The sequence below is a fragment of the Sinocyclocheilus rhinocerous genome, unplaced genomic scaffold (assembly GCF_001515625.1).
Source record: "Sinocyclocheilus rhinocerous isolate Xijiao unplaced genomic scaffold, SAMN03320098_v1.1 scaffold212, whole genome shotgun sequence".
Lineage (NCBI taxonomy): Eukaryota > Metazoa > Chordata > Actinopteri > Cypriniformes > Cyprinidae > Sinocyclocheilus > Sinocyclocheilus rhinocerous.
This window is the reverse complement of record NW_015638742.1, coordinates 203,542-227,223: the sequence shown is the minus strand read 5'-3', so window position 1 is coordinate 227,223 and position 23,682 is coordinate 203,542. Positions and strand designations below refer to the sequence as shown.

The 23,682-nt window shown below is 37.0% G+C and overlaps 2 protein-coding genes across 3 annotated transcripts in view; one reads left to right on the top strand and one right to left on the bottom strand.

Annotated features, from left to right (window-relative positions):
* The window catches only part of LOC107749985 (kynurenine--oxoglutarate transaminase 3-like), a 5,140-nt gene extending 2,840 nt beyond the window's left edge, over nt 1-2,300 (top strand). The window contains exon 5 of the mRNA XM_016565230.1: nt 2,208-2,300. Coding sequence (XP_016420716.1) covers nt 2,208-2,300 — 93 coding nt within the window. The remainder of the gene's footprint in view (nt 1-2,207) is intronic.
* Nucleotides 2,301-4,372: 2,072 nt separating this feature from the next.
* The window catches only part of pkn2b (protein kinase N2b), a 29,732-nt gene continuing 10,422 nt past the window's right edge, over nt 4,373-23,682 (bottom strand). Inside the window, exons 3-21 of one of the 2 annotated variants that reach the window (XM_016565217.1) lie at nt 22,104-22,227; nt 21,852-22,006; nt 19,426-19,639; nt 17,837-18,022; nt 16,702-16,811; nt 14,903-15,046; nt 14,726-14,801; nt 13,593-13,770; nt 13,181-13,298; nt 10,770-10,891; nt 10,589-10,664; nt 10,314-10,405; nt 9,176-9,352; nt 9,016-9,078; nt 8,853-8,929; nt 8,608-8,750; nt 5,861-5,968; nt 5,583-5,663; nt 4,373-5,494 (exon numbers count right to left, since the gene is read on the bottom strand). In XM_016565217.1, the coding sequence (XP_016420703.1) occupies nt 5,291-5,494; nt 5,583-5,663; nt 5,861-5,968; nt 8,608-8,750; nt 8,853-8,929; nt 9,016-9,078; nt 9,176-9,352; nt 10,314-10,405; nt 10,589-10,664; nt 10,770-10,891; nt 13,181-13,298; nt 13,593-13,770; nt 14,726-14,801; nt 14,903-15,046; nt 16,702-16,811; nt 17,837-18,022; nt 19,426-19,639; nt 21,852-22,006; nt 22,104-22,227 (2,448 nt within the window). In that variant the 3' untranslated portion in view covers nt 4,373-5,290. Of the gene's footprint in view, nt 5,495-5,582; nt 5,664-5,860; nt 5,969-8,607; nt 8,751-8,852; nt 8,930-9,015; nt 9,079-9,175; nt 9,353-10,313; nt 10,406-10,588; nt 10,665-10,769; nt 10,892-13,174; nt 13,299-13,592; nt 13,771-14,725; nt 14,802-14,902; nt 15,047-16,701; nt 16,812-17,836; nt 18,023-19,425; nt 19,640-21,851; nt 22,007-22,103; nt 22,228-23,682 lie in introns of both variants that reach the window. The other variant, XM_016565216.1, reaches the window with a different exon arrangement.

Sequence of the window (23,682 nt, the reverse complement as noted above, 5' to 3'; positions counted from 1 at the left end):
AAATTGTAGGTCATCTTGTACCCTGTCAAGGACAAATCTAACCAGCAAAAATTGATATCAAAAGCATCCTAAATATTACATGTTGTTTGCATTATAGTGAGCAACCTTTCCTGGTATTGCTGTTTCAAATAGCCCACCATAATCTGTATTCTGAGCCTGGCAAGGGCAGATATGTTACTAGTTAGTTTTAGGGTTTGGTACCGTCCACATTTTAATCGGTACGGTACCGGTATCGGTACCTGTATTTCGGTTCTGGTACCCAACGGTAGCTTTTTTTCGGTACTTTACTCTGTGTAATTACAAAAACATTTATTTCAGTGAAAAAATAAGTCCAAAAGTCTAAATTTCAACATTTTGAACAATAGGGCCCTACAAATTTTTCTCTTTTGCCCTGTAATTCGGTCAGTCGGTCGGTACCCTTAAAAGTACAGAGTTCGGTACCCAACCCTAGTTAGTTTCAAGAAAAATATCATTTTCAAATAATGTTTTTTTTTTTTTTTTTTTTGTCAAATAACCCTGTGTATATGTCCGACCCCGCAAACCCCGGAAAAAAGTTCAGGATCAGGATTTTTTTTGCTTTAACCCCTGTGTGGGTGACACAGGATTGAGTCTGTACTGCATTCCATTTAACTTCACTTTTTTAGTAAATTTCTGTCACTCTTTACTGTCCTGTGAATAAACAAACCAAACTGAAATATTTGAAAATATTTTTTAAATAGAACCAATAGGTTTTTTTCACAAGACAATATCATTTGTCAACCTCAAGATGGCATCATTCAACCTGAAAATGTTCAATATCGATGTGGAACCTAAAATTAAATTAATTATATATTATTGGCCAGTTAATTTTAATTTAACCTCTTCTACTTTTTCTGTTAACAACAAATGCCTATTTAGTCAAGTGCAAAGAGTTAAGTAGACCAACGTTAAGATTATTTGCTAACATACACAAACCACACACTAAACTGATCCTTTACAAAAGTTGTCATTTTCTAGAGCAGTATTTGTACTCACTAATAATTTAGGTGAATATATTTATTACAATAAGGTGCAAATACAAAAAGATCTGGGCCCGTATTCTTAAAGATTCTAAGAATCCTCCCAGAGAGCTCCTAATTTAGCTTAAAAATGTCTACATAGGAGTCTTAGTTTAAGAGCAATTCAGGACCAATCTGAGAGCAACTCTATGCGAGGAAAAGACAAAAACTTTCATTTTAGTGAGGAGGCGGGGCTGACTCCGTTACTACATATGACACAGTCTTTTGAAGATTGTGATTGATTGGCTGGTTGTTCAAGAAGGGGAAAAAAAGAGAGAGTGCTTTAGGGTTTATTATAAGCCTTCACTTTGAAATTACAGGCATAATTTTTCTATTTTACTCTCTCTCTCACACACACATTATATACAGTATATATATATATATATATAGGCTATGCAACTTTATTGTCAACCCCGATGGTTGAAAATGATCTTTGACCACACCATTGACATCAGACATACATAGTCTGATATACGGATATACATACATACATATATATATATATTCTTACTTTTTTATTTACCATGCTGTTAATGTTGTACTCAAGGTATTTGATAGGAAACGAACAGCGACACAACAAAGTTCTGAAAGTGCTGTAATTGTTTGTGTGATCGCTTTGCTTGTAGAAGACTATGACAGACTCAAATCATCACTGCTGCATGTACAGCCACATTCACACAGCAGCAGAATATGCAGAATACGGTTGTCCATCCTGTATTTGAGTCCTTAACACAGTTACGTTCACACAATACAGTTATTTACGGGGACTACAACCGCATTCTCGGAAAACATGCGCTGTAGAAGAATAACTCTAACTCTGTCTTTTAGCACAGTCCTGTGGATTCCATCTATTTCAACACAACCCTGTTGAAAAAACCAACATATGCTGGTTCGGTATGTTTTGACGCTGGGATGCTGGTTTAAGCTGGTCCTTTGCTGGTCCAGCAAAGGACCAGCATAAACCAGCAAAGGACCAGTTTAAACCAGCATCAAAACATACCTAACCAGCATCTGCTGTTTTTTTCAACAGGGTTGTGTTGAAATAGATGGAATCCACAGGACTGTGCTAAAAGACAGTCAAATTGTCTGAATTCTTCTTCTCCAATTTAAAGTCTTTTATCAGTGACACCCAAATTCCGTCCTATATTTCGGTTCACTTCTTTTCTGCAGATAAAAGGTTCTCTGAAGCACCAGCAAAGTGAAGGGCGGAGCCTCTCCTCTCCAACCTATTTCCCAGCTTCCCTTTCCTCTTCCTGTCTGTAAAACTGTCCCATGTCCTGACTATCCCCTGGAGAGCATGTACCCTACTATTTCTATGACAATTTTCCAAGATAACGTCTGGTCACTGAATGCTGGTCCTTTTGCTGGTTTATGCTGGTCATGTCAGTTTAAACCAGCAAAGGACCAGCATAAACCAGCAAAGGACCAGTTTAAACCAGCATCAAAACATACCTAACCAGCATCTGCTGTTTTTTTCAACAGGGTTGTGTTGAAATAGATGGAATCCACAGGACTGTGCTAAAAGACAGTCAAATTGTCTGAATTATTCTTCTCCAATTTAAAGTCTTTTATCAGTGACACCCAAATTCCCTCCTATATTTCGGTTCACTTCTTTTCTGCAGATAAAAGGTTCTCTGAAGCACCAGCAAAGTGAAGGGCGGAGCCTCTCCTCTCCAACCTATTTCCCAGCTTCCCTTTCCTCTTCCTGTCTGTAAAACTGTCCCATGTCCTGACTATCCCCTGGAGAGCATGTACCCTACTATTTCTATGACAATTTTCCAAGATAACGTCTGGTCACTGACTATCAGAGAGGAAAATCAGATAGAATCACTGTAGTTCAAAAGTCCAGATTGAAAATCTGGTTTAATCTAATATAAAAACAGGAAACAAAGTTTAAAGGGGTCATGGCATGCCTTTTTATTATTATTGTAAAACATTTCTTATGACATAAAAAAATAAATATTTAAGAATTTTCAGTGTCACTAATCAAATAAGTACATTTTGACATTTACCATGTGAGCTGTTTTGTGCAAATGGTCAGACGTTCTAGCTTCCACTGAAGGACAAGATGATTTTTTGGGACGTTCTCAAATCATGCTGGATAACACAGTGCTGTTTCACATACCATTTTGCACCAAATAATTGGTTTCCTTTAAGAACAGCACAGTGGGAGTATTTCACGTTTATGATACTGTGCGGTGGAGGCTGTTCAAACACATTACCTTAATCTTGAACACAGAGAGGAGGGAGTTATGAAAGTTCACGGAGAGGAGCAAAACTAACTTGCTTTCCATGGGAAACCCTTATTACTCATGTAGTGACTCTCACATACACACCCATACAGGACCAGTTAGACCCGCAGAGCGAAAACTTTTCTTTTCTTCTTCCCCTCAGTCAGGTGAGGTGACTCAAACATCAAAACTGCTTCTGCTTTTTTTTAACTGAGAATTTATCAAACGCCACCCACAGCAGGAAACGGCAAAAAATCAGCTTATTAGTAAATTCTCTAGACCGGTTTTCATCTGCCACTAATACAAAAACACACGCGAGTACTAAAACTTGACCGTCGGGTTTGACCAGACAGGTGCATCAGTCATCTTCTACCTGTTGTAAGATTTACATACATCACATTTTCGCTCAGTAGTAAATCCATCAGGTCTTATTTCTTAACAGAGAGCCCACTAACACGTTTAAATGTGCAGTTATATTCGCGCAAAAGGCGTAACCAAATGGCATCAAACACACGTTTTTCGGTATGGCAAGCCAATAGGGTCAGAATTATGGCAAAGATGAATCGGGTTTACATCCAAAACGCTGTATTCGGCTTAATTTAAAGTGGATTTAGTAACGTCAAACATCCATTTAGTGTCAGACAATTTTTATTTCCACTCAAGTATAACTTAAAAAGTGCATGTAAACGTACTTAGTTGATATTAGGGGTGTCTTTATTGGTTTGCTTGGAGCACATTCTTCCTTGAAGCTCGACCAAGAGGAATAGACAGAAACCAGGTGTTAGTTGGTGTACAGAATGTTATTTGAGGAAGGTTTCGTGATACACTTGAGTGGAATTGTTGGCAGGAGTCCATCATAAGCTTGCTCAGAGAGGGGTGAGTTCACTGTAGGAACAAATGTGTAGAACAAGTAGGAATGGTGATCACAGACTTACGAAACCATTTCTATTAAAGGTGGTTTAATGTTGACATATACAACCACAAAATGGCTAAATTGTGAGAAATCGTTGCAAAATTACAGACTACAAATATTCTTTAAAAAATGTCAACTAATAAAACATACAGCCAGTTTGGCATGACCACATGCCAAAAATATACTTTTTTTTTTGTTTGTTTTCATGAATATACATTTTTACATTCCATATGAAAAGTTCAGAATTGCTCTCAACTTTGAGCTGCCCACTCCAAAATGATAATCTTACAATTCATATATATGTGTACAACCATTGTCATAACATACAGCAGATCCAAATGGCTAATATTCTAAAAATACAGTATAAAACTATAACTTACATTTCTTTTGATGATTAGAGTACAAGGATACTTTTATAGAAATGAAAAGAAATTGTCAAAAGATCAATTAAATTGCCGCTTTCACTCATTTTGCCTTGATAAAATTCAAGTTTATTTATCTGTGCTCTTGGCCAAGGTCTTTTTTATTCCAATAAATGGGTAGAAGAACATTTGGCAGGAACGCTTTGGTAGGTTTTCTGTACCTCATAGTTATTGTTTGGAAGCCCTGTAAAGAATTTAAGGCATTGGAGGGAATACAAGAAAATAAATAATTCAAGAGAACTCTCTTTGAGCTCGCTCATCTTGTAAGATGCTCCTATTATGGAGTGAAGAATTTGCAATTTGATGTCTTGGTCAGGTTCAGTTCTTCAGATTTTGGGATTTTCAACACGCAACTGAAGACAGTAGGCACATTTCTGCTTTTAAAAGCAGATAAAATGTGTGGAAAATGGAGAGGGAAGCTGCAGTTGATCCTGTTGATTCCTCACAAGTTTATAATGATCACCAATCAGTGTCCAAGTGCTCTGACAATAAAACGATGCCACATTGAGCTTCCAAGACTCAACCACTTCATTCTTGATTCTTAAAACAGGTTATTTCCAATCCTTTAAATGGCACAATAAGAGCGTAGAGGGAAAGTAGTTTCTTTTCCAATGTGTCCTACAGAGAAGGAGTTGTTCGGTTGGTTCAGTGTTGAGCATGTGTGAACAGGGTTTATGAGGATCTGGGTTAACACCAGTCAGCGATGTAGTCAAAGTCTGCAAACATCTCCTGCTCGCTGACTGTCAGAACCCTTGGCTCACGAGGTGGAGTCAATATCGGTGCCTCTGAGGTGAATTCATCGTCAAAGTTACTAACATCTTCACAGCCTTTGATGGTCGGCACAAATGGGGGTCGGATCTTCTTTGCCAGCAGTGCAGCCCAATCCATATTCTGAGGAAGAATAAACAAATGTGTGGTAAGGAGATTTTCAGTGACATCTGAAAGTAAAAAAAAAAAAAAGGTTAAACAGATGGCCTACTCTGAAAAACGGATGCCTCTTCACTTCCTCCGCATCTCGTTCCCCTGCACCAAGGCGCCGCTCTGGATTTCTCCTTAACAACTGGATAAGTAAGAGAAAGTTTAAAGCTTATGAACAGTTAGCTGGTAAATTAATTTGAGAATATAAGAGTGCCATTACAAAAAGGAACAGTCTTTTCTAATAAAGCTGTGTTGTGATTTTAAGGATTGCCGTAAACAATAAAATGAGCTGTAGTCTAGGAAAATGGTTTAACCATAGCAGGACACATCCAAACATACCCTTCTCATTATGGAAATTGCTTCTGTGGAGAGGAACCTTGGATAGCGAACTTCATCGTTAACAATACTGTCAAACACCTCCTCTTCATCATCACCAGGGAACGGGGACTGTAATTAAAATAATATTAATATTTCACATAATAAAGTATTGAAAATAAATAAAAGTGCCTTTGTTTGTATTATTTCCATATCACTGAACATGAGTCTATCAGTACTAGATCACTAATAAAAAATAAATGTTAATTATTGTAGTTAATAATAATAATAGTGCTATCAATGTTCCACTAAATTATGTAATTATGTAAATTGTCAATTTAAGACGGAAGTATCACGTATTCACGTTCGTGTTTTTTTTTTTTAGTTTGCAACCACTACAAACAACACGCCTAACAAAACCACTGAGAATGGTTCACATGGGGAGAAAGTCTTGCTTTAAAAAGAACAGTTGGATGGAAAACAACAAAATGGCAACAGAATGCAGTAAACTTGATGACGTTTTGCAAAGTTGAACTGCTTGACACACTGTATTAAAAACATGGTGCACATAGAGCGAGACGCTGAAAAACAGTGAGATGTCAAATAGCACAGATGGAATGTCTGAACAAGTTCTGTTCGAATGGTCCATTGGTCTATATCAGGCAGGTTGACAAACTCTGTTGCATGGATTGCTGTGGACTGTAAACCAGTGAAATACTAAAGACCCTGATATACTTCAAACGAAATCGAAGAACGAACTGATGTGACGTCATTTAGAACAAAATCCGGCCAAAATTAAGTTCTTTTTGGGAGTTCGAAATGGCTTGCCAAAGCGAACTTTCCGCAAAAGTTCTTTACGGCTGCAAAACACCTTCGTACTACCATTGGTCCCTGACGATTACGTCATAGGAGGTGTGCGCAGAGGCTCTGCCTTCTTTCAAGCAGAACTCTCCCTCAAGCCATCCTAGGCGTATATGACTTCCTTCTTCCAGATGAATCCAATCGCAGTTATATAAACAATTTACTTTGATTTTCCAAGCTGTTTAATGGCAGTCAGCGGGTGTTGCAGTTCATCAGTCCAAAAGAAGTGAAATAAAGCGGATGCATCTATAATAAAAATTGCCTCACACGGCTCCGGGGGGTGAACAAAGGCCTCCTGTAGCGAATCGATGCATTTTTGTAAGAAAAATAACCATATTCAAAACGTAATAATCACTTTAATCTAGCTTGCGCCAACAGTTGTACACGGAAGCAGCTCCGGGAGGATGACGTAAGATGTCGGTGTTGCGCATGCGCCGGTGAGTCTCGTGAAAACCAACGTTTGTTTATAGGAGCAAATGAAGCAAAGTTTCCTTACTTTAGCAAAGGAAAGCCAGTCTCCGCTTGGCTTATATTGAAATCCTCCGACATTCTTCTTTACAAATTCTCGTTTTGTACTTCTAATTCGTGACGGTTTTTTTTTTTGATCTCTTCCCTGCGCTTCCGCGTTCGTCACTTCTGAGCGGCGCATGCGCAAAGCCGACATCTTACGTCATCCGCCCGGAGCTGCTTCCGTCTACAACAGTGAGCGCAAGCTAGATTAAATTGATTATTACATTTTAAATATGGTTATTTTTCTTACAAAAACGCATCGATTCGCTACAGGAGGACTTTGTTCACCCCCCAGGAGCCATATGAGGCACTTTTTATTATGGATGGATGCGCTTTATTTCACTTCTTTTTGGACTGATGCACTGCAACACCCGCTGACTGCCATTAAACAGCTTGGAAGATCAAAGACAATTTTCAATATAACTCCGACTGGATTCGTCTGAAAGAAGAAAGTCATATACACCTAGGATGCCTTGAGGGTGAGTAAACAATGGGCTAATTTTCATTTTTGGGTGAACTAACCCTTTAATAAAGTGCCATGTAAATACACTTGACTTCACGTGAGCGCTAATTTGCAGAGCTCATACAAACATAACCATGTTGCTATGATCAGATGATTTTTATTAAGAAATGCTTGCCGTTTTCTCCATTTTTGTTGTGTTTTTGTTACTGAGAGGAAAGCGCTCAGCACATATTTACATATTAATTTAAACATTGCTTTCATCAGAGTGGGTGGTGTCGAGATGTTCGCTAATATTTTGAACTTTTGTTTTACCCCTAAATGATGAACAAAAAGGTACTTCGCTTTGAGTATACGGGGCCTTAACAGTTCTGAAGAGACTGAAGTTCTAAAGTCACATTTTATTTTACTTTTCAAAGATATAATAATCTGAAACAATAATGTAATAAATTATTTTAACCCTTAAATGCATACCATCGTGTCTTTAGCGACACGGGACATCATTCTCTAACCTCTCCCTCCTTCATTTTTTTAAGTAAGACATCAACTTTCTTAGTATTCCTCAATCTATTAATTATAAACAATATAACAAGAAAAAAATACTAAAATATAAAAGAATGCCTGTTTTCTGATGAATTTTTTGTAAAAAGTGTATAGGGTCGCTAGAGACCCATGGTATGTAAACGTGTAAGTATTTTTGGGGTCACTAAAGACCCGAATATGTAATAATGATTGGCGAAACATTCTTGCATTTAAGGGTTAAATTAAATCACACAAATTAATGTAAGTGAACTTTTTAGGGGGACCTTTTTAATTCACTGTGATATGTTTAATTAGTTAGATTTTTTCTTTTAACAAACCGACAATTCAAGTTAACAACATTAACCGTACTCTTCATGAATTTCCCTTTGCAGATCAATGAAGTATCCATCCATCATACCTCTCCAACCAACATCTCAAAGATGAGAACTCCCAGACCCCACCAGTCCACTGCTCTTGTGTATGACGTCTCAGTTAAAACTTCCGGTGCCAAGAACTCAGGAGTGCCACAGAACGTACTAGTACGATCTTTAAAACCCATTCCTACATGATGGGAGATGGAATGAGTTACCCTCACATTACTGGCAAACAACACATAAATCACACAAACTTTAGTAACATTAGTAATAAAAATACATTATCTACCTTCTTTGCAAAGACCAAAATCTGCAATCTTGACATATCCCTCAGTATCTAGCAAAAGGTTATCTAGCTTCAAATCCCTGCAGTAGAAAGTTCATGACAGTCACATGTGGTTCATAAAGCGTTCATAAAGTCTTCTGTTTTTACATCCAGGACTGACGCTTACCTGTACACTATTTTATGGTCATGCAGAAATTGCAGCCCCAAGACGACACAAGCAGCATAAAAACTGAGGACATAAAAACAAGTTATTTCAGACGGAAATACAACTTTTGGGAAACGATCATGTCAAAGTGACAGCAGCAATAGTAAATTCAGTCACTCACACAGAGCGCGGTTCAGAGAACACGTCTGCATGAATGTGCATCATCAGGTCTCCTCCTGCTGCGTACTCCATGACGAAACACACATGCTCCTTGGTCTGGAAACAAGCGAAGAGGTTCACCAGGAACGGATGCCGAACACTGTTCACTGCCTCAAAGATCCTCTTCTCGCACATGAGGCTGTGGATAGATATTAATATGTAAATGGACAGTTGACACAAAACATAGTCATTAACTTTTTTCCTCCGACAATTCCGGTAAAAATGTATATGAGACATACATACTTTAGCTATATTGCTATGTTTAAGACTTTCTACTTCAACATATTGTCCTCCAGTCAGTGTGACAAATGCATTTTCAAAAGCAGAATCATTCCACTTTGTCTGTCAGTTAACATGGCCACATTAACTGGATGCATAGTAATTATAAGTGAATAAGCTAAATATTAGTGGTTTTAAATGGAATGTTAATTACCCAAATGCATATAATGTTAACAGTGACTATTGATAATGTATGTAGCATTACATTTGTATATACTGTAGATTATATAGCAAGCAAACAGTTTGTATTTATTTTATATATTTTTGTTTTAGCCTCAATATCAGAAAGATAAGGCGTGAGAGAAAATTAATGAGAAGAAAATGGAAAATTGGAGATGAAGATATGGAAGGGAGATAAAAAAAATACAGTAAGTTAGAGAGTTGCTAGCATGAGGACTTCCAATGTGAATCTAAATTATCGAATTAAAAAAATATTTATATGAAAACATATACATTTATAAATAAGTACAATAAAATTAAGTTTTACACATTTTCACTATTTTGCATATTGTCAGCTAAAATATAATTTGAATGGCATTTTAGTCCAAATAAAATGGACTAAAATGAAAGAATGTGACATGCTAAAATACTGACTAAATTCAAACATTTTAAGCAAAAGACAAAAACTGTAAAAACACTGCATGGTGGCTCCACCATGTCTAGAGTACAGCTCTGACTCTTTGGCCTTAATAATAACAGGAAGTAAAACAGGAGAAGAACTGTCCCCACAGTATACGATAACTGATGCCTCTACAAATGCTTCAAGCATTGTCATGAAGTTGTTCATTTATATTACTTAAGCACACATAGATAGCATTTACCTGTCAACTTCATCCCTTGCAACAATGTCACCTTTCTTCAAAGCTTTAATGGCAAACATTTCTCCAGTGGTCTTGTACTCGGCAAGTAAAACCTGTTGAATAATTAAAGGGATGAGACAATGAAACTGTCTGCAGGAGCCACATCACAAAGTGGCAGCATGTAGACATAATCTGCTACTATTACATAAATGGTTAATATACTGTACATTTATGACACAGATGCACATTTTACAGAGCTTGCCTTATTGCATATGTGAAAGCAAGTTTAAGTTTACCTTTCCAAAGTGGCCACGCCCCAGAACAGCTACACATTTGAAGTCTGTCAAACTGAATTGAACTTCCTCTTCTTCCCTAAAGGCATGACCACACACTTTGAGCATTTGACTAGTGTTAACGTATGCATGGTGTTTATATGTAGCCGTGATGTCAGTCATCCAAAAAAGGGGAACAAACTACCTTATTTCAGTTTTTCGTTGAACTGCAGTCAGTTCCAGGTCAGGCTGCTCATTTTCAACCAGACTGTCATAATCTGGTTTAGCTACTGTTTTGTTCAGGAAGTCAAAGGTCGCTAGGGCATCCTGTAGGCGAGAGGCATTTAAGAGTCATTCTGAAGTACTTCAAGAGAACTCCCCTTATAAATAATACTTGCCTTAAAGGGACAGTTCAGACAAAAAAAGAAAAGAAAATTGTGTCATTGTTTACTTGTCATCATTATATTCCAAACCCATATGACTAACTTTTTCCCCATCAAACACAGAAGGACATGTAAGGCAGGATGTTCAAGCTGTTCTTTTCTATACAATCAAAGTGAATGGTGACCAGGGCAACTTTGCTGTAGCTCTGTAATCTTATTCATCCAGTTATATTATTGAATATGCCAGTGGTTCTCAAGCTTTCTTTATTTACAGGTACTAGAAGTGTCCATAGATTTAAATAAGTAACTAAAACATTTATAAATCAAATTTCAGGATTCCAGAGGTTTTAAGAGCTACAGGATCTTCAGGCATCTAATTCTTTTTAACCAATCAATTTACATGACTTTTCCTGTCATTAGTGATACTGGATATAGATTTTTTTTTTTTTTTAAAGGATAAGGATTAAAAAAAAAAATGAAACAATCTTTACTCACCAGTTCTACCCAATAACATATTTTAGAGCTAAGCATAACTATAAAAAATATATTTGTTTTAAGATGCCCATGGTGTTTTAAGATTTTAATAATTTCTGTGACTTCTTCAGGGCAAGTAATCACACATTACAGCAGAAATCACAGTTCTTGGTACATTAAAATGTTATGATAGCTGGATTTTAAGTTGTTTAGTTGCTTTTTTTAAAGGGATAGTTCACCCAAAAATGAAAATTAGACTGTGCTTTACTCACGCCCGAGGCATCCTAGGTGTATATGACTTTCTTCTTTCAGACGAATCCCGTCGGAGTTATATTAAAAATTGTTCTGGCTATTCCAAGCTCTATCATTGCAGTCAGCGGGTGTTGCAGTGCTTCAGTCCAAAAGAAGGGAAATAAAAAGCGGCCATCCATAAAAAAAAGTCTCACACGGCTCCGGGGGGTGAACAAAGGCCTCCTGTAGCGAATCGATGCGTTTTTGTAAGAAAAATATTCATATTCAAAATGTAATAATCACTTTAATCTAGCTTGCGCCAACAGTTGTACACGGAAGCAGCTCCGGGCTGATGACGTATGAGTTCAGCGTTGCGCATGCGCCGGTGAGTCTCGTGAAAACCAACGTTTGTTAACGGGAACAAAGGAAGCAGTTTCCTTACTTTAGCAAAGGAAACCCAGTCTCCTCTTGGCTTACATCGAAATCCTCTACCAACGTTTGTTAACGGGAACAAAGGAAGCAGTTTCCTTACTTTAGCAAAGGAAAACCAGTCTCCTCTTGGCTTATATCGAAATCCTCCGACATTCTTCTTTACAAATCCGCGTTTTGTACTTCTAATAAGTGACCGTAGTTTTGTTTTGATCTCTCCCCTGCACTTCCGCGCTCGTCACTTCTGAGCGACGCATGCGCAACGCCGACATCTTACGTCATCCGCCCGGAGCTGCTTCCGTGTACAACTGTTGGCGCAAGCTAGATTAAAGTGATTATTACATTTTGAATATGAATATTTTTCTTACAAAAACGCATCGATTCGCTACAGGAGGCCTTTGTTCACCCCCCGGAGCCGTGTGAGACACTTTGTTTTATGGATGGGCACTGAAACACTGCAACACCCGCTGACTACAATGATAGAGCTTGGAATAGCCAGGACAATTTTTAATATAACTCCGACTGGATTCGTCTGAAAGAATAAAGTCATATACACCTAGGATGCCCCGGGGGTGAGTAAAACGCAGCCTAATTTTCATTTTTGGGTGAACAAACTCTTTAAAGCTTGTTTTGTCTTATTTTAATAATTTCAAATCATCTTTGGACGTTTGGTAAGGCTGGTTGAGAACCACTGGAATATACGCATGTTCAAACTGAGCACATCACATTCACACATCGTCTGTTAAAAGACAGAACCAACAACATTTGGCAGCAAACTTCATTTGAAACAACTTGTCATGCCATATTTAATTATATGTGAAGATGAGTGGAAATTGCCAAATCTCATTCACCTTCACGTGTATTTAAATAAACTCCTGCCAAGATAATCAGTGAATAACAATTTAAATTACTTTTCATCCCAATTCCATTTTCATCCCATCCTCTTTCATTGTATGGAAAAGAATGGTATCAACATTCTGCTAAACTTTTCCTTTTACGTTCCAACAGAAAACAATAAGTCAGATGGGTCTGGATCAACATGAGTGAATGATGATATTGCTGAACTATTCCTTTAAAAAAACTGCTCCTGTACCTGCACCTCTTTTCCATCTGGAATCTTATCCGGTGATGTTTCCTCTATCTCCACTTCGATGGAGTGCCGTTTTGAGGGAGGGGTGGCTGGTTTGTCAAAATCTAATTTGGTCACAGTGGGGTCGCTGAGGGAGAGAAGACAAATCATAAAAGTTTCCATTTTAAACAGTCCAGTGGCTTTGTTTGGGGGTTTGGAGATTTACAGAATAGCTACATTATGGAATGCATACACTGGGATACGGAGCAGGAATGTTAAGTCATCTCATTATCTAAATATAGAGCACCAATTATGTTTCCAGACAGATTTGTCATTGTTTACCAAAGACTGCAGAATAATTTGAGGCCTTTCCGCTATCAGATGCTCTTTTAGGAAATGAGTCTGTCTGGATGAGCTGGAATGCATTTGAACACATATGTACCTGGGTAGGGAGTGGGCGTCTGGGTGGCCGATGGCTACTGTTTCTGGGCTCAATGCTGAGCCTAGATCAACCGCCTGAGGACTGAATGAGGTATTGATTGACGGAATGGCTCTTCTCACCAATCTGCCCCAGGTGGCGATGTTAATGTTCATCTGAGGGGCACGCAGGAACGTTTTACCTGAGAGGAACAAGGTTTATGTATGAGATGAAGAAAGCAGAAGCAAACTTCTGAACAGCAGATAATATTCATCCCAAAACCCAGTGTTCTATTTATGTAGACACTCATTTAAATGCACTGTAGACATGCTCTCCGGATGTTCCAAAAGGTCTAAGATACCTTATTTTAGGAAAAAATTCTGAAACAACATAGCATTTATCCTTCATGTACAATGCAAACCCAGAATGCTCTGTGACAAGCTCAATAAGAAAGCAAATCCAGGATGGTTAAATATTTGTTCACATCAGGACAAATATTTTGTGTGAAAACACAGTGAGATAAACATTTACATTTGAATGACAGTCTCTCGTCTCTGTACTCTTGTATTGTTCTTTGATAAACACCACAGCAAACAGTAAAATATGAACTGCTGTTTGAAAACAGAAAGTTGCGCAAGCGCTTTTTGTATCGAGTAACTGGGTACTACTACATTTCTATAAGTGCCACTTTCTATCAGAAACTAAATTTACTGAATGTAATGTTCATTCAGCCCCATCTGTAGTTTTTATGCATTGGTCTGAACAGACAAATCAATAGTGAAAACCAAATTTACATGCCAGATTCGTGTTGGTGGCCTTATAACAGCATTGCGCTGTTAGCTTAGCAAAATGCTAACAGAAACTTTTGACTTGAGTCTCCCTTGCAGAGCACTATTTGTGAGACTTTGGCACAATTTTGAAACAAAGCTTAAGTTTCTAAACCAGCAATTCACCTTCTTTGTCTATAAATGGTTCAAACGAGTTCAAACAAGAAGGCCAAAGTTCATTCTGACATCACTGTGTAAACACTGGCCCCACAGCAGTGGAATATTGAACCACAGCACTGTGTCAAAAGTAGGCTGTTTAATCTAATCTGTTTAAGTGAACACGTCAACCCTTCTCAACACTGAGGCATATTTGCCACTTCATAACCTTACCTTGCTGTTTGGAGAAGATTTTCTTTTGCCTTTGTAGTTTAGGTCGCCTCTCAATAACTGGGTTAAAAAACGTAACCTGTATCCAAAGAAGTAGAGAGAATATCAATATAAATGTCCTCTACAAGGCCATCAAATTTGTATACTGCATGTCTATGTGTGATGAAAAAATGAAAGTACCTCAGCAAACAGTGTTCCTTGCGGTTCCAGGTAAAGGCACATACCATGACGCTGGTTGTCCAGGAAGTCTTCCAGCCGTAAAAACTTAACAGCACACAGCGAGCGCCAGTCTCTCCAGTACACAGCTATCTCCAGCTCACGAGACTACAGGTCAACCAAAAAAACATTCAATATCTTATATTAAGTATACACACACACTATATATATATATATATACACACTACCTTGAAGTGTATATATACAGCCTTGGTGAGCATAATTGACTACTTTCATAAACATTTAAAAAATGAAATATTCTGTTAAGTTTCATTATGATGTTGTATTGAGTGGTTGCCAGGGTTTACTATGTGATTGCTAGAAAGCTATAGGTAGTTGAACGAATGAATGAGGCATTTATATAGCGCTTTATTGTGTATTGCTGTACACCCAAAGCACTTTACAATCATATGGGGGGATGGGGGGTGATCTCTCCTCAACCACCACCATCTTCCAATGTACATGGAAGACTAAAATTAAAAGATAATTTTGACATTTAAAAAGATAAAATTAAGCAATCAATTATCAGCATATTGGCTGAAAAAAATATATAATTAAAATTGACAAAAAAATATTGACTTTTAAAAAATTAGGTAACCCCCCCCCCCCCCACAAATACTAATAAATACAAAAAATACTAATAAATACATACATATTTTATTTAATAAAGATTTATTGTTGCCTTTATTTTGATAGGACGGTAATGAAGTGGGAGAGCGAGGGGGGACAGAATCGGGGCAAGGTCCATTTCAAAATCTGGATGCCCGTAGCACAACGGCGCTATATGTCTGTGCGCTGTCACGAGGCTATCGGCGCCGACAGCTCATTTAAAATGTTAGATAAACGTAACAAATTATATTTATAACTCATTTTTTGAATGCCAGTTTAAAATTGTATTTGAGAGAGTACTGGTCAAGTGCTTTTCTTTTGTTAATTTATTGATCAAGTTAAAAACGCCCAACAGTTACCACTTATGAGATTTACTACAGTTCACAGCCAACGGTTTGACATTTACAGGCCTTTTACAGGTCTTTTCAGAGTCTGTCTGCCATTACACAACTGCTGCTTAGAGCTCTCACGTTGCCTGCCATGAGATTAAACGGTTATGCCGTCACACAGCCAAAAGCAAGTCCAAACCCACTGACATGTGTGTGTAAATAATAATCGACCCTCAAAAATGAACAAAAAAATAACATGGCAAGTAAGCCTCTATATCAGGTTTACAGGAATCACTAATGAAGTAACTGAAGGAGTCATTTAATTCACTCTTATTTAACCCTTGCTCCTTTGGGAGATGTCAAATAGAAACCCGAGCAATTCCATCAACAGAAAAATAAAAAGCGCCTAAAAGCAAATACAAAATCAGCCCATTTCTTAATGTGGAGGAATGGAGATACATTATAAAGGACAAGTTGGGAAAAAAACAAAACAAGGAACTAATGCTGATTGTAAACATATAAACGTTAAAATTAAACTGACGTTTGCTTGTGAAAGAGTGTGACTCAAACACATAGCCATCATAGAAAGGGGACAATTATATATGTGAGAGTGAAGAGATTACGAATGATGACTTTTGATCCGCCTTGTCTGAGTTTCCATAAGAACTGGGTCAAATCTGGGATTAACATTTCCAAAGTTAATTGAGAGAGGCTGGAATGGAGAGCATGTGTGCATATGTGTGCCCATCTACTCATGTGTCAAGAGGATTATGGGATAAGACTGTGGTTTGACAAGTGTGTTTTATGCAGTTTCTCTTGCATTACCCGGTCAAGTTCAAGCGTGAACTTATGATCCCAAGATTGGTTGCTAACTGGCTTCCAATGGGTCTGTCCCACAACTGTGTTGTCCAGCTTCAGAACGGCACTGATTTCATCTGTCATAACAGTGCAAAACAACTCTTTAACTATTACTTTAGAACAAAAACATGAATATAAGTTAATTAGGAATGTGTATTTCATTTAAATGAAATGTGATTTATTAAAAAAACTGATAAAAATAAATACTCCCCAAACATGTCTGTCTGCATACAATCAAAATAACAAAAATACATAGACAAAGAATTTAAAAGTTGTCCAACTGTTTGGGGTTTAAAAAAAAAAAAAAAGTTTTTTTTTTCTCTCTCTCTCTCATGCTCATCAAGGCTGCATTTGTTTGATCAAAAATACAAAAACAGTAGCATTCTGAAATTTTCAATTACAATTTAAAAAGTAACTTGTCTATTTTAAAATGTAACGTATCCCTGTAATGGCAAAGCTGAATTTTCAGAAGCCATTATTCAATCTTCAGTGCCATGTGATCCTTTAGAAATCATTTCAATATGCTGATTTGGTACTCAAGAAACATTTCTATTTATATTATCATAGCTGAAAAAAGTTGCGCAGCTTTATATTTTTGTGAAAGCTGTGATTTTTTTTAATTTTTTTAGGATTCTTTGAAAAATATAAATCTCAAAATAAAAGCATTTATTTGAAATGGAGATCTTTTATAACATTATAAATATCTTTAAGGTCACTTTTGATCAATTTAATGTGTCCTTGCTGAATTAAAAATGTAATATTAATATCTTAAAAAAAAAAAAAACAACCAAAAAAAAAACATACTGACTCCAAACTTTTGAACGGTAGTGTATTCACTTAAGACTTCAAGTCAGAACAAGTGTTATTTTCAATTTACCGGCAGAGACAATGAGTGAAGATGAAATAAGATGGCAAATCGCCACGTTTCACTTAAATGTGAATGATAAATGTAGTTTAATGAGTCTGAATTTAGTTTAATTTACAGTGGTTACTCGATTTGTTCTGTTTCAGAATGAAACAGTGAAGCACAATGGCCATGCAAGATTCTGATATTAACTTGGATTTTTAACAAGCATTTAAAACAAATATAAAGCCACTCAACTGGACAGATCATCAGACTTTGAGAGCGTTCGGCTGCTGCCAGATTTGTTCTTGTTTCCTCGGCTCATAAATGAGGATCGTGCCTCACTGGGGCTCCAGCCGGGCAGAGAAACAGATGCTGTCTTAGAGCGACCTGGGACGTTCTCCAGGAGGTCCTGACAGCCCATGAGCCTCACGTCTAATGTGCCTGTGGATTTACAACAGAAAGCCAACTCAGAGCCAAAACGCTGCGTGATCTGAGATGTAAATCACCAAACACATCTCTTCTGATTAACACAAGATAATAAGTGTGCAAACAATTGCAAATGTCTATTTCAAGACACACGCAGTGGTTATAGAGCCTTATATGGAAAGCACTACGAGTCTATAATGGTAACGTAAGCTCTCATTCTCCTTCAGAGTGAAGGTCAAAGTTGTGTGTGATAAAGCCAAGGGTGGGGGAGGGGACCGCTGGGGCCAAGTGTGTTGACAGTGTGAAAAGTCGAATGTAGTTCCTACATGCCTATACCCAGACAGCTGTTACCCTTCTCAAACGGGGCTATATGTACAGCACCATGTGTTGTGATAAAGGACTAAAGAGCCTGTTCACACTGGGAGAGAATATTTGCAGTGAACAAGACTATAAATTGAAACAATGAATTCCCATGGATCTGTTAACAGAGACTAAATTCGTCTGAAGACTGGAATAATTTTTCTTCCCCATGTTGAGGTTATTTTTTTCTTCTACCAGTGCCAAAACATATCTACCAATAAAATGTAAGCATAAGGATTTTTGGAATTGCTCCTACATACTCCAGTACAATCGGGGGTGCTATTTTACCAACTAGTACTGAATGCTAAATGAAGATGAATCCTGCTTATTGTGGAATCCAATGGCTTTCTCTTATTTTCTATTAGGTTTACCAAACTGATGCTTCAGAAGTTCATAAAGAGATAATAAAAGTAAACCATACGACTAGCGGTTTTAATCCAAGCCTTTATATGATAAACAGATTGAATTTAGGCTTTAATTAACATACAAACACTGATCAACACACATGCATAGAGCACATCAAACATGGTCAACGGCATTTCAAACATACTTGCTTGACAATTGACAACAAACGCCACTGTTACTCTAGCCACAAGCAAGCACTTTTGAGCTTCCATTCACCATATCTGATGTGCAATGATCAATGTTTTATTTGAATAAAAGCCTAAACTAAATTAATCACTAAATTAACCACTTTTATGAGCTCTTTTTGACATTTCCGAAGCATCATATTTTTTGGTGGAATGGCTTTCAATGGAGAGAGAAATTTCACAGGTTTCATTAAAAATATCTCAATTTTGGTTTTGAAGATGGACCTCTGCATTTTATGAATGGCAGACAATCTAAAATATGCATTGTGCCACCTGTTGGACTTGAGTAAATTTGGTTTTCTGACAAATATTTGATGAAAAATTGAATTGTTTTGTGATTCACTTCACTTTTGCACTTTTCTCCCAGTGTGAATAGGTTTTAACCCCATTACAAGCTGTCTTAATTTCTAAAACCAATCTAAAATGTGAACAGTAAATACCATGTGACTATGAATTCTGTTATGTTACCGGTCAGAGCAGCTGGTTTGGCCACAGTGCTGTACTTGTTGCTGGTGGACATGATGCTTTGGCGGGGACTGAGAGGTGGGGAGGACACCATTGCTAACTCCTCCATAATCAGATTGCTCTTCGGGTGATTTTTGGGCAGCTCACTGAGTCTCTGCTCCAGAGAGAACTTCAGCAGGTCGAGCTTCTGACTGGACTCATTCAAGCGTGCTTGTGCCTGCAAGAAAGTCAGACAATGCTTTCAAATGCATACAGACATAAATACTCACATTTTGAATGTGACAGTGCTGCCTCAGAGAATGAGGATTTAAAGGGGTCCTATTATGTTCATTTACAAAGTCTTGATTTTGTTTTGGGAGTGTAGTAGAACAGGCTCTCATACTAGGTTGTTCGAAAAACACATTATTTTCCACATATTTTACATTATTACAACACCTCTCTCCCCAGTCTGGCATGAACGGCTCGAATAGTTCCTGTATCAAATGAAGGCCCGCCTTCTGAAATACGAAATGTGCTGTGATTGGCTTTTCTGGGCCAGTGTGTGTTGTGATTGGCAGCACTCGGCGCCTGGTCTGGAAATGTCATGCCCCTTACCATAGCCGTCTGCGAGCTTCAGTGTAAATATTGCGTCAAAATCAAATCAATTTGAGTGCGATTTAAACCCGGATGATGGTAACCACTCTAAGTTCGTCTGCCTTGTGAAAGCTAGCGTGTCTCCGACATAGTGATAACACTCGTTGCCTTTTCTAGTGCAGCTCAACCAGGTCTCGTCCCATTCGTCGATATTTGTGATATCACAAATCCCGGAAAATATGCGTTGTAGTCCAAACGAGTCGTTCGTTGTAGTTTTTGAAAAGTGATTTCTGTTGAATAAAATATCTCCTTTTGAAGTGGACTTTGAGCTTTGTAACTTTGCAGATCTTTTTTATGCTCAAACAGCAACATTACAGACTAACTAAAGTTGAAAAAGTGAAAAAGCATAATAGGACCCCTTTAAATTTCTCTGTGACATGGTCTTATACCAGAAACTGTTGTAGATTATGTTTTTATTACTATTATTATAAAATGGTCATTTTAATAGCTTAAAATAATAATTACTGTTAAATAATAATTTTACAGTTTTATTTTTAATAAATACTCAATTTTTATTTATTCTTATTCTTATTATTTTTTAATAATCACAATAAAAAAAAAATCTGAATTATGATGTTTTTCCAAACCAATCAACCCTACCATTTAACCCCATGAAAATGTCTTCAGCATAAAGTCAGTTTTTCAGCTTTCGTAAAATAATTTTTATTTTGTATGGGACTGCACTTCCCTACAAGTTCATCCCATTAATTCTAGACTGATTAATTCTTTCCAAATAGAGCTATCATCTGGTAAAAAAAAAATTTCCGCAATATTGCAGAAAAACAACACTTTGCAATATCAGTTTTCTCCAATGTCATGTAGTCCTAAAGTGAACCTTTTTTTTTTTTTTACCTTGCTCTACCAGGTGAGAAACAGGAAAAACTTCAAATAAACATATTGATTCAGAGGCACAGAGCATTCTTTCAGCATCTAGTATTCTGATTGACTGCTATCATGCGGCACTAGCTTCAATCTTTTTCCCTGTATGTGGAGTCTAGCGTTGTCAAACAAAGCTGGTTTCTGTCAGGCAGTAGGTGTGACATTTTTGTGTGTTGTATTACAAAAAAAAAGTCATTTAAAGTAAATTTTAAAATAAAAGTTAATTCATCCTCCAACAGATAGGAAAAACTGAGTATAACTCACACAGGAATAAAACAATTACATGATAGCTCTAAAGACCATTTAACCACTCTGTGTCATACCACGATTATGGTGTAAAGTGAGAAAAGCTGTAAACATTTGGCCCTTGAGGCATTTTTTTTTTTTTACCTTGCTCTACCAGGTGAGAAACAGGAAAAACTTCAAATAAACATATTGATTCAGAGGCACAGAGCATTCTTTCAGCATCTAGTATTCTGATTGACTGCTATCATGCGGCACTAGCTTCAATCTTTTTCCCTGTATGTGGAGTCTAGCGTTGTCAAACAAAGCTGGTTTCTGTCAGGCAGTAGGTGTGACATTTTTGTGTGTTGTATTACAAAAAAAAAAGTCATTTAAAGTACATTTTAAAATAAAAGTCAATTCATCCTCCAACAGATAGGAAAAACTGAGTATAACTCACACAGGAATAAAACAATTACATGATAGCTCTAAAGACCATTTAACCACTCTGTGTCATACCACGATTATGGTGTAAAGTGAGAAAAGCTGTAAACATTTGGCCCTTGAGGCAATGTAGGCTATTAAAAGTACATAGTTAAATGAATAACTGCATTAAATGGATACAGATATGTGAAGCACAAGAAAAAGATGAGAAACGACTATGAAAATCATTGTAATTTAGAAATGGAGCTGACCTCTGAATGAGCTTTCTTCTCCGTCACCTTCCCTGTTCCCAGCAGTTTCATCACATTCTTGGCACCTTCTGCCACAGCAGACTCTATCCGGAAGTGATGTCGGAGCTCTTCTATCCTCAAGTCCAGAGGACTGATTATAGGCTTGCTTGAAGTCACTGCAAACATCAGATTTATGTTTTATTACCACACTCCTGCCCATTTAAATAGCAAATCACAGATATAATTAGAGAGGAAATCAGCGACACCACATACTGTCATTGTTCTCATAGTTCATCTCGCTGGTCTGGCTGGCTTTGAGAATCTGCATTCGAATGAACTCTATCTTTGTCTTGCTGTCTTGAAGCATCTGTTGAGCTGCTGCGAGCAGTTTGCGGTCCTACAGATGAAGCCACAGGAGGAGGAAAAAAAAAAACAGAAGAGGAGTTTAGAAAAGAACAGAGGAATGAAAAGTGCACAAATAGCACTTTGTAATGACAAGTATTACTTATTTCAGATCCATAGTTCATAAACCTTCAAATAGAAATACAAAAGGAGATACACACTTCATTTCCATTTCTATTTCAAATAAATGTTGTTCTTTTGAACTTTCTATTCAAAGAATCCTGAAAAAACTGCACGACACTGATAATATGAAATGTTTATAGACCCTCACATCAGCATATTAGAATGATTTCTGAAGGGTCTTGTGACACTTTAGACTGGAATAATGGCTACTGAAAATTTCACTTAGCCATCATTATTTTAAACACAAGTTATTTATTTTAAACTGTAATATTTCACAATATTACTACATTTTTAAATCAAACAAATGCAGCCTAGGTTAGCATTAGAGGCTTTAAAAAAAACATTAAAATAATCGCACAGACTTAAAACATTGCAACAGCAGTGCATGAATCAAGGTTTCATGACATTTTGATTTAAATGTACAATAAGTAACGATCACTTTATACATTTCAATATTTCAAAACATATTACTGCGTAGCACTCATACATTATTTATTTTTGTTTTAACGACATATTAGCAACAATGGCTATATTCATGCCAACATTAACAGTTTATCATTATCATTTCACTACATCAATTTACAATAATATAACATTTGCTTAAAAAGCAATCACTATTCAAAAACATATAAGTAACAACAATAGTACTAATAAAAATCATTCAATTTAATCAGTGATAAAAATGCTAAAATTCTTTTAGGAGAGACCTTTTTAAAAATGTGTTATTTGTTTTCTGAGTAAAATGTTAATATCATTTAATATTGGGCATTCTATTAAAATGCGTTTTACACTCCAAAAATTCTTACACACGGGAAAAAAACTGGTTTCTCTTCCCATTTCAATAAATATGAATGGGTGAGTGTTGAATGTCTAATTCGACATCTTATCAACCTGGTCATATCTATTTTTAAAACAGCAATTACTTCTTTCATTTACTACTGGATTCACCTCATATAGTTTGTTAGATATGAATTCACTCCATTCAATTAGCCATTTATTAATAATGTACAGATTTACTCATACACTACATTCTCTTATTGTTTGCATATCAGGGACTATATCTTTTAGTGAAAGGAAAAAAAGAACGACTTTATTCAACAATTCGTCTCCACCCTGGCGCCATTTTGGAGAGTATCCACTGAACGTAAACAGCGTATGCTGTTCTGTGTCAGCTACGCCACGCGGAAACGCTGTTTAAGTCGTTTACGCTTTGATCTGAACGAAAACAACGTATCCGCGTGGCATAGCTGACACAGAACAGCATACGCGGTTTACGTTCAGTGGATACTCTCCAAAATGGCGCCAGGGTGATGCGGAGGAGACGAAT